Genomic DNA, 13,961 nt, shown 5'->3' on the forward strand with positions numbered 1-13,961 from the left:
GGTATCGGGACTGAGTTTTGCCTGCCTTGACTCCTGCCTGGTATCTGGACTGAATTCCTGCTTGCCGTACCCGGATTGCGTTTGTGGCCCAGCCGAGGTCACCGTGTGGATTGGCTGGTCTTCGGAGATTCCACCATCCGGAAGAGAAGTTTCACCTAGGTACCACAGGTGGGTGTCCTCTCTTTCCGGGCCAAGGGTCCACTATCATAACAGATTGTGAAGGCCATGGACCCGGTGGATCTGTCCGGTCTGCAGGCTACACCAGGTCTTGCCCAGCAGATGATGCAGCAACGACAACAGCAGCAGCAACAACAATTGAGTCTGGAGGCACTAACAGCTACGGTGGATCGACTGGTCCAGCATCTGGATTCTGGCCATGGAGCTGAGGCAGCCACTCCAGCTCCTTCTCTTCCGAGTACCTCTGCCTCAGTCTCGCATTTGCCTGCACCCCCTCATTTTTCCGGAGATGCCAAAGTTTGTCGAGGGTTCCTGAATCAATGCTTCTTCAGGTTTTCGCTACAAGGACAGCAATTCCCAAACGACCAGACCAAGACTTCATTCATCATCTCTTTACTCGATGGGAAGGCCATGGCTTGGGCTTCTCCCCTCTGGGAGAGAGGGGATCCGATACTGAACGACTTAACCAGATTCGTGTCTACATTCCGACAAGTGTTCGATGAACCTGGACGGCTTGCTACTGCTTCTTCAGAACTTCTTAACTTACGTCAAGGTTCCCATACATTGGCAGACTTTGCAATTGATTTCCGCACCCTGGCCTCTGAAGTAGGGTGGGGCTCCGACTGCCTGCGGGGCATTTTCCTAGAGGGTTTATCTCCCTGCATCAAGGATGAACTCGCAGGTCGAGAGATTCCGGAGGACCTAGATGCGCTCATCGACTTAGCAGGCCGTATTGATCGACGGCTTCAGCAGCGTGCCAAAGAAGCAAGACCACCTCGTCGACTGGTCTCCTTGGCCCCTAACTTCTCGCGTCCTCTGGTGGCTCCCGGTACCTCCGAGGCTCCGGCTGAAACTAAAGAAGAACCCATGCAGTTAGGAAGAAGTCGGTTGACGGTGGAAGAGAAACAACGCCGAAGAAGGATGGGGTTGTGCTTATATTGCGGCAACCGAGGACATCTTCTCGCTCAGTGTCCCGAGCACCCGGGAAACTACCGATCCTAGGCGTCTCCGAGGAGCAGACCCTAGGGAGCAATCTAGCTCCTCAATTCGTGGTTCCGGTGACGCTATTATGTGAACAGGGGTCTTTTACCACCCAGGCTCTGGTTGATTCTGGAGCTGGAGGGAACTTTATCTTGGCTGAACTCGTTCACCAGCTACAGCTGCTGATACACCCTCGCAAGACGCCATTATTCATTTCGTCCATCAGAGGAGAGAACCTTCCTAGACAGGTTACCTCTTGTACTGCTCCCATTTCATTACTCACCGGAGTCCTGCACCACGAGGAGATTTCCTTTTTTGTCTTAGAAAAGGCTGTCCACCCAGTTGTACTGGGCCTGCCCTGGTTACAAAGACATTCTCCTACTATAGACTGGAGGACTCTCCAGACTGTCAGGGGACCTGTATCCAATGGACACACCAACCGGTAATACCGGTGACCACTACCGGAATAATTGTGCCACCTCAATACTCCGACTTCATAGATGTCTTTTCTAAAGAGAAGGCAGAGATCCTGCCTTGTCATCGTAGGTTTGACTGTGCAATCAACTTGCTCCCCAACTCCATCCCACCCAGGGGGCGAATTTACCCACTCTCGGGCCCTGAATCACAGGCCATGTTGGATTACATTAAGGAAAACCTCGCACGAGGGTTCATTCGTCCCTCCACGTCCCCCGCGGGGGCGGGATTTTTCTTCGTACCTAAGAAAGATGGGTCTTTAAGACCGTGCATCGACTACAGGGGGCTCAACGCCATTACTCGCAAGGATCGTTACCCTCTTCCTCTGATACCGGAATTACTAGACCAATTGCACGGGGCTAGTATCTTCTCTAAATTGGACTTACGCGGAGCCTATAACCTGTTTCGAATTAAGCCTGGAGACGAGTGGAAAACAGCTTTTAATACCCGTAATGGCCACTATGAATACCTGGTTATGCCTTTTGGCCTGTGTAATGCACCTGCGGTTTTCCAAAATCTTATGAACGAAGTATTTCGGGACATTTGTATAAACAGGTGATCATTTACTTGGACGATATCCTTATCTATTCGAAGGATCTGGCCACTCATCGCAAGGATGTTAAACAAGTTCTTCAATGACTAAGAGAGAACCAATTATTCATGAAACTGGAGAAGTGTCTCTTTGAGAGACAATCTATACCCTTTTTTAGGATTTATTGTATCCACCACAGGGTTTCAGATGGATCTGGAGAAGGTGGCCAATATCCGAGACTGGCCACAACCCACGGGACTTCGGGCTATCCAGCGATTTCTTGGGTTTTCAAATTTTTATCGAAGCTTTATTCCTCATTACTCCCACATTATAGCTCCGATTACTGCCCTGACCAGGAAGGGGGTGGACACCAAGAGATGGTCCCAGGAAGCCGTACAAGCATTTAAGGATATCAAGACCGCTTTTCTTCAAGAACCTTGCCTTCGTCACCCAGACCCTAATTGACCATTCATAGTAGAGGTAGACGCATCCGTAGTGGCAGTCGGAGCAGTTTTCAGTCAGCACTCGGACCGAGGAGTGTTATTCCCCTGCTCTTTCTTCTCTCGGAAGTTTTCGCCCGCTGAGAAGAACTATGGTATAGGCGATAAAGAGCTATTGGCCATCAAGATGGCTTTTGAAGAGTGGAGACAATGGCTAGAAGGGGCGCAACACACCATCACAGTTTACACCGACCACAAGAATTTGGAATATCTCAATAGAGCTCAACGTCTCAACCCTCGCCAAGCCCGCTGGTCATTGTTCTTTTCGCGATTTGATTTCATACTTCGATATCGTCCTGCGGCCAAAAATAGTCGCGCTGACGCGCTATCCCGGTCTTATAAAACAGAAGATTCTCCTGAGACTCTCAATTACATTATAGACCCTGCCAAGCTGATGCTTGCGGTCACCGAGACTGTACCCCCTGGGAAGACTGTAGTGCCACTTAACCTTCGTTCGAAGGTGCTGTCCTGGGCACATGACTCTCTTTCTGCAGGACGCCCTGGGAGAGCACGAACCTGGGAGTTACTATCCCCCTACTACTGGTGGCCTCAGATGAAGGGGGGTGTGCGGGCTTATGTTTCTTCATGCCCAAAGTGCGCACAGCAGAAACCTTTAACCGGTCGACCCTGGGGCCCCCTCCAACCCCTTCCGCCTCCTCAAGAACCTTGGACCCACATTTCCACGGATTTCGTTGTTGACCTTCCTCTATCCAGCGGGAACCAGGTAATATGGGTTGTTGTCGACCGGTTCTCCAAGATGGTCCATTTTGTGCCTTTACCCAAGTTGCCCTCTGCCCCTGAATTGGCGGATCTATTCTCTACACATATTTTCCATTTCCATGGACTTCCACTTCATATCACCTCTGATAGAGGGCCTCAATCACGGCTAAATACTGGAGCGCGCTTTGCAAGAAGTTTGGCATACAGCTTGACTTTACTACAGCTTTCCATCCGCAAGGGAATGGTCAGGCGGAACGAGTCAATAGAGGGTTAAAATTGTTCCTATGCCTTTTTGTGAACCATCGCCAAGATGATTGGGCCTTTCTACTACCCTGGGCCGAATTCTCTCATAACTCCCATGTACACTCGGCCACTGGACAATCACCTTTTCAGATTGTATTTGGTAAACAACCACGGCCTCCACTACCTCTACTGCTTACTGTGGCTTCACCAGCAGCTCAACTGTCGGCACAGCGGCTCCATGAACTTTGGGAGGTCACCAATGCGCGGCTTCGCCGGGCGGCCAAGACCGCGAAACGGATGGCTGACAAGCATCGTCGTCCCGCTCCACAATTCAATGCGGGAGATCGGGTTTGGCTCTCCACCCGTCATCTACGGCTTCGGGTCCCTTCCATGCGACTTGCCCCCAGATATATCGGACCGTTCCTCATCGGTAGACGTCTGGGTCCGGTAACCTATCGACTACGACTTCCCACTAGTCTCCGGATTCATAACTCCTTTCATGTCTCTCTGCTTAAACCTCTGATTTCTTCTTCATTCCATAAGACTCCATGTCAGCCTGCTACCGTCGAGTCGGAGGAGGACACCATTTATCAAGTTCGGGAGATTCTGGACATTCGTCGCCACCATAGACGATGAGAGTATTTGATTGCCTGGGAGGGCTTTGGTCCTGAGGAGAACTCCTGGGAACCTGCGGCTAATATCTTGGATAAGTCCTTACTTCAGCACTTTCACTCTACGCACCCCGATAAACCGGGGCCGTCCAGGAGGGGGCGTAAGAGGGGGGGGTACTGTTGTGAGGTCCGATCGCGATCACACGCGACCGGACCCCCCTACCTCGTCCACGCAGGCTGGCCGGGGTCCTCACTGCAGCGGTCCGTGGCGCGCAGGCCGTGGCGTGACGACGTCTAGGCCTCGAGGAGCAGCATCGGGGAAGACGCGGCTGGCCCCGCCTCTTAAAGGGGCCGGGTCGCAGAATCGAGGCCGGCCCCGGAAGATGACGTCATTGGGGGGGGGGGTTTAAACTCCCTCAGTGAAGGTTTGGACGCCTTCACAACAGGTCTCTGTGGTTGGATCGTGTTCTGTGCTCTCCTGTGTTCCTGTTCTGACTTTGGACTGCTTCCTGGACTTCGCTGTGTTGCCTGCCGCCTGCCTCGACCCTTGATTGCTTCCTGGACTTCGCTGTTTGCCTGCCGCCTGCCTTGACCCCTGCCTGGTATCTGGACTGAGTTTTGCCTGCTGCCTGCCTTGACCCCTGCCTGGTATCGGGATTGAGTTTTGCCTGCCGCCTGCCTTGACTCCTGCCTGGTATCTGGACTGAGTTTTGCCTGCTGCCTGCCTTGACTCCTGCCTGGTATCTGGACTGAGTTCCTGCTTGCCGTACCCGGATTGCGTTTGTGGCCCAGCCGAGGTCACCGTGTGGATTGGCCGGTCTTCGGAGATTCCACCATCCGGAAGAGAAGTTTCACCTAGGTACCACAGGCGGGTGTCCTCTCTTTCCGGGCCAAGGGTCCACTATCATACAGGTGATGCATATAGGGAAAAATAACCCATGCTATAGTTACTCAATGTTAGGTTCCATATTAGGTGCTACTACCCAAGAAAGTGATCTAGGCATCATAGTGGATAACACATTGAAATCGTCGGTTCAGTGTGCTGCGGCAGTCAAAAAAGCAAACAGAATGTTGGGAATTATTAGAAAGGGAATGGTGAATAAAACGGAAAATGTCATAATGCCTCTATTGCTCCATGGCGAGACCACACCTTGAATATTGTGTACAATTCTGGTTGCTGCATCTCAAAAAAGATATAATTACGATGGAGAAAGTACAGAGAAGGGCGACCAAAATGATAAGGGGAATGGAACAGCTCCCCTATGAGGAAAGACTAAAGAGGTTAGGACTTTTCAGCTTGGAGAAGAGACGACTGAGGGGGGGATATGATAGAGATGTTTAAAATCATGAGAGGTCTAGAACGGGTAGATATGAATCGGTTTTTTACTCTTTTGGATAATAGAAAGACTAGGGGGCACTCCATGAAGTTAACATGTGGCACATTTAAAACTAATCGGAGAAAGTTCTTTTTCGCTCAACGCACAATTAAACTCTGGAATTTGTTGCCAGAAGATGTGGTTAGTGCAGTTAGTATAACTATGTTTAAAAAAGGATTGGATAAGTTCTTGGAGGAGAAGTCCATTACCTGCTATTAATTAAGTTGACTTAGGTAATAACCACCGCTATTACTAGCAATGGTAACATGGAATAGACTTATTTTTTGGGTACTTGCCAGGTTCTTATGTCCTGGATTGGCCACTGTTGGAAACAGGATGCTGGGCTTGATGGACCCTTGGTCTAACCCAGTATGGCATGTTCTTATGTTCTCTCTCTTTCACACACAGGCACTCGATCTCTCTCTTTCACACACGCATCAGCCTCCAAGCAAGCGCTCATTCTGTCTCTCTCTCGCACATGCACATCATCCCCCAGGCAGACGCGCATTCTCTCTCTCTCGCACAAACACACATACACCAACTCCTAGGCCGTGATATTAAAAATTGCAAGAACTAGCACTTCCTCCATGTTGACCTTGTGCATCGCAAAATCAGCATAGAGAAAGTGCACAGACAGGTTGTCCTCTGCTTAGCCGCCAATGGGATGAAGTCCACTGGTGGCTGCACAGCCTCTCTCTCTGTTTTTTGTCTGCCAGTGAAATCAGGTCCACCAGTGGCCCTATGTACCTTTCCCCGCAGTACGCCATTCGCAGCCCAAAGAAATCTCCGGCTTGGCCCCTCCCCCCTCGGTATGTGTACCCCTGGACTAGACTGTCTCTTAGTTCATCAGCAGATATTTTGGTAGCTTATAAGTGTATCTTGTTGACTTCTTCATGATTGGTGGGGTCTAGGTGGGCTGCTTTGTTGACCTCATAATGATTGGCTGGCCCTCAGTACCAAAATGGAGAGTCTCTTATCTTGCGACCTACATCCGCATCTGTTGGAATTTGTAGCCCCTCCTCATCCAGGTATGTGTAATATTGAAGGCTTATGATTATTTACCAGTGGCTATTTGTTCTTATCTCAAGCTGCAATTGGCTTGTTAGGCTCCTGTTTGCTCAGCAAGGAAAGTCCCATACCAAAAGTCCCTTTAATATTCTTCTTCAGGCCTACCTCTTAGGTTCCCAGTACAAGTGAAGACAAACCAAGTATCCTGGCCTACCTTAACCTATTCTTATATGCTAAGCCTATACTATTTTTCACTTCCGTGGAGCAGAGAAGATGCGGTAAATACCAGAGGCACTTGGAGGAGAGTGTCTGGCCTTTTAACCTTTTATGCAAAATAAGTTTGTTATTGACTGGTGTGTAATAAGCTGCATGCAAAAGTTCTTTTCCACATGTTTATTTGTGGAGCTGATCCCAGTATTTTATGATGAGGTAGTTTAAAACTGTTTTATTGTAATTCCCAGGGGTGGCTACTATTCTTTATGAATGCCGCTTGGGCTGTCTGGAAAATGTTGTCCCACAGCAGACAATGGAGTACATTGAAGCACTGGAGCTGATGTTCAGCATGTTCAAGACCACCATGTATGCAGGAGCTATTCCGAAATGGCTTCGACCATTTGTCCCCAAACCCTGGAATGAGTTCTGCAGATCCTGGGATGGACTCTTCAAATTTAGTAAGACATCTATAATTTGTACAGTTTTTATAAACACATGTTATTAAGTATTTGTTATAGTAAAATAATCATAACTCTCAAATATATGTCTCTTCACCCCAGCATGATTGTGAAATTGCATTTTTATCCTTACAGTACTGTGCTGTGTGTGTGCTCAGATGCATTTTATTGCATTTTATTGCATTTTAACAGCAACTCACGCAATGCATAATGAAAACAGGGTTTGGTAAATCCAAATAATTGTTGGCTGGCTAAAATGAAAGGTTGCTAAATTAGTTACCTAAATTTTAGCCATCTAAATTTAGTCAGTTTTTCAGCTGAATTTAGGGACTGAAAATTTACTGAATTTAGGTCCCTAAATTTTTGGCTAAAATTTCACCTAACTATAGCTATCTAAAACTTAGGAGCCTAATTGAGATCTGCATTTCATTTGTCTGTGTTAGGATCCTAAATCTTCTCATCCACTCATCTGTTCACTCTCTCAGCTCCTGCTTAGATTACTGCAACTTGCTCTTCGTGGGCCTCCTACTGAACCATCTTTCTCCACTGCAGTCTATTTAGAATTTGGCTGCACGACTTATCTTCGTTTAATGTCACTATGACTTTGCAACGCCTCTTCTCAAGTTGCTACATTAACTCCCTGTCTGCTTCCATATATAGTTCAAGTATCTCTTACTCACCTACAAATGCATTTACCCTGCAGCTCCTCATTACCTATATTTTCTCTCTCTTTACACTCTTCCTCGTGAATACCATTTGTAGCCCCAGCCCATCAGCTCTTGGGAATGAGGGTACATGGGAAGGGTCATTGACCATGCAAGGCCCCTTGACCTCTTAGAGGGAAAAGACTGTCTTTTCAAGGCCCTTAGAGTTTTCTTCTTCACACAGGGCATCTTCCTGTATACCAGTCCATTAAAAGTCATAAAAACATTTTAGTTATTTATTTATTTATAGCTTTTATATACCGACTTTCTTGATTCAAATCAACTCGGTTTACAGAGAACAAAGATCTTAACAATAACGGTAACAATTAACAAGAGGTAAAATTAGAGGAAGAGAAAAAGTTACAATAAAACAAGGGAGTACAACTGGGAGTTGGAAAAGAAAGTGGGGGTATAAAACCATAGGTACTAATACCTAAATACCTAATACATCACACACACTCAGAAGCTATTCAAAAAATAAAAATTTTATGTTACTGATGGCAGGGGAAAAACAAAGTCCAAAAATAGTTAACACAAAAAATTAACTCAGTCTCTTTCCAGATCACGCAACAAAGTCCACCAAAATGATCAGCTCTTTTGGTCATGTAACCTTCTTCCCAGGGTCCTCCCAGTACCTTTTTGGTAGAGCAAGGTTTCTTCCTTTTTCTTTCTTTCTCTTCAGAGGAGCCTTTGGTTAATGAGATTAGTCAGTCAGCACTCCTTAGGACATTCCCAGGGCAGACTGCTTCTTTATGAAACTCCTAAATACAATCCTCTCACACTCTCTCTCTGAAAAACTCTCTTCTTCACGGGGCTCCTCAGACTTAGAAGCTTCCATAGGAGCACATCTCTCATCACATGTTGGAATCCCAGGCTTTCTCCTCTCCTTGACTCCTTTCATTTTCCTCCCAGCAAGGCCTGGCCACCCTCTTCCTTAGATCCCAACCACCTTCCTTAAACAGAAACAATTTTTCTTTTTCTCCAGTGGGCCTTATCCTTGTCTGTGGAAGGACAAGGCCCACGGGCACCTTGTGGGGAGGTGGATACATTACAGATCTCCAGATCTTGGAATCCTTACCACAACTGCTCCAGCTTCACATGGATGCAGGAGTTTTTATTCAACCTCAAATCCCTCCCAATGGGAAGTGGTACTCTTCCTTAACACACCTAGGCTAAATTGACCTCTCACAATGGGAGCAAGGTCTGGTTGAAACCTCCGACACATACTAAGGGTACTCAGATCAGCTGAAGGCACTGCTTCCATTTTTTGTAAGGGGCAGAATTGGGCATCCTGTCGCACGTTCATCAGGTAAGTTGCTCTTATCTGTGCTCTTCTTCTCCACTGCCAGCTTCCACACTTTCCATGTTGGTGTGCCACTTTGCATGCAGCAGACTTCCTTATTCAGGGCGTCATATTCCCTGTCTGGCCATATTCAAGTCTAGTCTAAACTCACCTTTTAGCGCTTGCTTTTAAATTCTAAATATTTCTGTACATTTCCCACAGACTCTTGTTTAGATTTAGATTTATTAGGTTTTATATACCGTCACTAAAGACCCATTGTAACAGTTCACAACAGAAATAAAATAAAACATACAGCTAAAATACATCGTACAACATTATTAAACCTAAAATACAGTTCAAATACATTATTAAATCTAAATTGGATCATAATTAACCTGAAATACATCTTAAATAATCCTAAAATTATTTCATAATATAGTAACTAAAATCCAATATATTTATTCTAAAAGCAATTAGTGAAGATCAAATCTAAAACCTAAATGATCTTAAAACTATTGACAACTACTCAGTAAAAGAAAATGTTAATACTAGCTAATGTTTGTCATGTAAGTTTGTCTTGACTAGATTGTAAGCTTCAAGGAGCAAGGACCATATATGTCTAGTAGCACTTTAAAAAATAAGTTGTAGTAAATTAGGTGCCTACTGCTGAAAATCAATAATAAGCACCTAACTTTTTTCTCCTGCCCTAACTCCAACCTTTTGCCACCCACTTTTTAGGCCTCTAAATTTAGATGCACAGGTGTAGAGAATAGTGAAAGGAACTTGATCTAGTGCCTAATTCCCAAAATTAGGCTCCTAAAACCATTGAAAATTGACCCCTGTATCTATAGTGGGGAAAGAGAAATAGAGAAAAAAATGGTTTAATAAGGATTTTCTCCCATGTAAGAAAAACTGCTCAATAAATTTAATGCTCAGTAATATTTGACAGGGATGTGCATTCGTTGGTTTTCTAAGGCCATTCAATTCATTTGTTTTGGCAGTTGTACGTATATCTCGCAATCAGCATGCACGCACACAAAACTGCTGGTATGTATGCATGTGGGCGCTTACCCGAACGTGTGCGCACAATCAGTCTTGTGCACATACCTTCCGATCGGCATATATGCACATGTGGCCAAAATGAATGCACATCCCTAATATTTGATCTTAGTGCAGAAAATGGTTAATATAAATACAAATTGTACCTCAGAAGTCCAGATTCAATTAGTTCAGCTCATGCTATTCCATCACCTTTAAGTCTATGAAGAAATACTAAAATGTTACAACTGTGCAGCATTGTGTTCCATTACTTGAACATTAAGGACTAGTTTTTCAGTTCTTTTGCATAGATAATTTAATTTAGTGAACTTAATATCATGTAAACCAAAAATCTGGCTATCACAAAACACCTTACCTTAATTCTTATAAATCAATCAAATACGGTAGGTCTACATAACTCAGCAATAGCATTTGAATTATGGAAAATGTATCATACATTAATTTTTAATCAAAAAATAAAAATATATTGTACATATTTAATAGAATTACAACAAATTACTTATATAGCATCATTTTGATATAAATACACATAACATACCGTATATCCCCCAAAAAACCATAATCACACCTATACATCTATAAACCCACCTCACATCACTCATCACAAAAACAGCAAATGTTAAAAAAGCAAGCACACCCACCCACTACATCAATAACCCACCCTACACAAATACAGTGTGCCCCAAAATCTTAAAAAAATAAAAATTAGTAAAGTTTTCCCAAAGGAATCCCTTTAAACGACATAAGCCCATGTTTTTCCTCAAAGAAAAGGCTGCTTCAGGGGAAACTAAAGATTAGAACACAACAAAGAACAAACAAAAAAAATGTAACACTTCAAAAATCCCAAAAACCAACGCTTACCCAATTAAATACCCTGACCCGCACTTGAAAACATTCAATGCCTGAACACATCTAGACAAAACAAAACAAATCTTCAGAATCAAATTTAAACAAATGAAAGCAGCGGTTGCTCTGCAGAGCTGCAACAAAGAGGCAGCAAATTTGTTCACACATCAACAACATTTTTAATCCTTCACTGATATGGACGCTGATTGGATAGTGGATATATCTGCAATCACCATAGCCAATCTCTAAACTTTACATGCCTACTCAGGGCCAATATCCAATCAGAAACCTGTAAATAGAAAACCTCCCAATATCACCTTCACAAAAAATGCCCATTCAGGTTTATTATTTATACCTCTCAGAGCAACAGTCTAAATGATAGATGTACCTTTTTCTTTCTTGATCAAACAACATGACAGAATTTCCACCTTGAGGGTGTGGAAATAATTGTTGTAAACCAACATTCAAGTGGAGGACATAAACACACCAAGAAATGAGTCCACAGGAGAGGAGTGTGTTCAAATGCTTAAGTTCATCTACAGACAAAATGGCTTAATGCATGAAATAAGTTTATTTATATTATTCCAAATAACAGGCAGTCTTGTTTTGTATAAAGGTTAAGAGAGTACAATTCAATTAGAATAACAGCGCTGTTGGTCCCCCGACATGGGCCGTGTTTCGCAATGGCTGCATCGGGAGGGACAGAAAATGAGACCACAAGGATCTTCAAGCCAATGATACAATACGTCTGTAAATAAACAAAACAAGCTGTAAATGCAGATGAAACATACATGCAAATCCCCAAAGGAAAAAGAGACATACCTTCAAAATAAAAGTAAATAAACCCGAGACTGCCAAATCGGAAAATGCCGGTGGCTAGATTAAGTACACTAAAAACATGCTGAACTAAGGGGGAACCCCATGAACAACCTCACGTTAAGATGTCCCTCCCAATGCAGCTGATTGTATAGACTTCTGCTATGGAAAAGCAGGCCTTTCTCTCCAGGGACGTGTAAAGGAGCACTCAGTTAGAGCAATGGCAACCTCAGTAGCACACTATCGTTCTGTACCGATTGCTGACATATGCAAGGCTGCAACATTCACACATTCGCAGCCCATTACTGTTTGGACAAGGAAGGATGACCAGATTCAGCCTTTGCACAAACATAAGAACATAAGAAAATGCTATACTGGGTCAGACCAAGGGTCCATCAAGCCCAGCATCCTGTTTCCAACAGTGGCCAATCCAGGCCATAAGAACCTGGCAAGTACCCAAAAACTAAGTCTATTCCATGTTACCATTGCTAATGTCAGTGGCTATTCTCTAAGTGAACTTAATAGCAGGTAATGGACTTCTCCTCCTTGAACTTATCCAATCCTTTTTTAAACTCAGCTATACTAACTGCACTGACCACATCCTCTGGCAACAAATTCCAGAGTTTAATTGTGCATTGAGTAAAAAAGAACTTTCTCTGATTAGTTTTAAATGTGCCCCATGCTAACTTCATGGAGTGCCCCCTAGTCTTTCTACTATCCGAAAGAGTAAATAACCGATTCACATCTACCCATTCTAGACCTCTCATGATTTTAAACCTCTATCATATCCGCCCTCAGTCATCTCTTCTCCAAGCTGAAAAGCCCTAACCTCTTTAGTCTTTCCTCGTAGGGAAGTTGTTCCATTCCCCTTATCATTTTGGTAGCCCTTCTCTGTACCTTCTCCGTTCGAGCCTCTACACTCCTGCGAGCTACGTCATCTCACTTGGAAAGTGCTCTTTCTACTTGCTTTAACATTGGCTCGCAGTGAGCTCCAGGTGCTGGTAACATATCCACCTTACACAAAATTTCTCCACGATCGTATGGTACTCCGCACTCACCCTAAATTTTTGCCAAAGGTAGTGACTGATTTCCACGTAAATCAATCCTTAATACTACCCACATTTTCTCTGAAACCTCACTAACACCCAGGTGGGCGGGCCCTGCATTCCTTGGACTGTAAACGTGCGCTCGCTTTTTATTTAGACCTCACTGCAGCCCATAGGAAGTCCACCCAACTGTTTGTCTCCTTCGATAAAACCAAACTGGGAGTTCCAGTGAGCAAGCAGACCCTGTGGCTGGCGGACTGTTTTACCTTCTGCTACCAACAAGCAGGCCTTCTGCTACAGGAACGCATGAAAGCGCATTCAGTAAGAGCTATGGCAACTTCAGTAGCGCACCTCCGTTCTGTACCTCTTGCTGACATCTGCAGAGCTGCCACATGGAGCTCTCTCCACACCTTTGCAGCTCATTATTGTCTCAACAAGGCTGGCAAACAGGATTCCATCTTTGGCCAGTCTGTCCTGCGTAATTTGTTTCCAGTTTAATAACCTAATTTCCTTCCTGCAACCCACTGTGAAACTCAGGCTGCCCTCATACCCAAAACTACCTCTGTTGTTGTGCCTGTTGCATGTCGTTGGGTGCTTTTGGTTCACTTTACTCTGGCATCCTGTAGCTCGCTATTCACCCATATGTGAGGACTACCATCCTGCTTGTCCTGGGAGAAAGCAGAGTTGCTTACCTGTAACAGGTTAGTCCTCACGAAACCCGCCCGCCTCCCCGTGGAGTTGGGTTCACTTACGTTTTATTATTTTATTTTTCGCTCGTACTTTTTACTACAAACGAGACTGAAGGGGGACCCCAGCTGGATGCAGGGTTAGTGACATGCTGGACATGCTCAGGGTGCCAGTCAAAGTTCTAGAAACTTTGACAAAAGAGTTCCGTGATTGGGCTCCATCCTTATG

At 44.9% G+C, this 13,961-nt stretch overlaps 1 protein-coding gene across 2 annotated transcripts in view; it reads left to right on the plus strand.

Annotated features, from left to right (window-relative positions):
- LOC115093434 (cytochrome P450 27C1) overlaps positions 1-13,961 on the plus strand; it is a 156,852-nt gene that overhangs the window by 57,752 nt on the left and 85,139 nt on the right. For both annotated transcript variants that reach the window (XM_029605134.1, XM_029605135.1), the window contains exon 4: positions 7,084-7,293. In XM_029605134.1, coding sequence (XP_029460994.1) covers positions 7,084-7,293 — 210 coding nt within the window. The remainder of the gene's footprint in view (positions 1-7,083; positions 7,294-13,961) is intronic.

Source organism: Rhinatrema bivittatum, chromosome 6 (assembly GCF_901001135.1).
Source record: "Rhinatrema bivittatum chromosome 6, aRhiBiv1.1, whole genome shotgun sequence".
Classification (NCBI taxonomy): Eukaryota; Metazoa; Chordata; class Amphibia; order Gymnophiona; family Rhinatrematidae; genus Rhinatrema; species Rhinatrema bivittatum.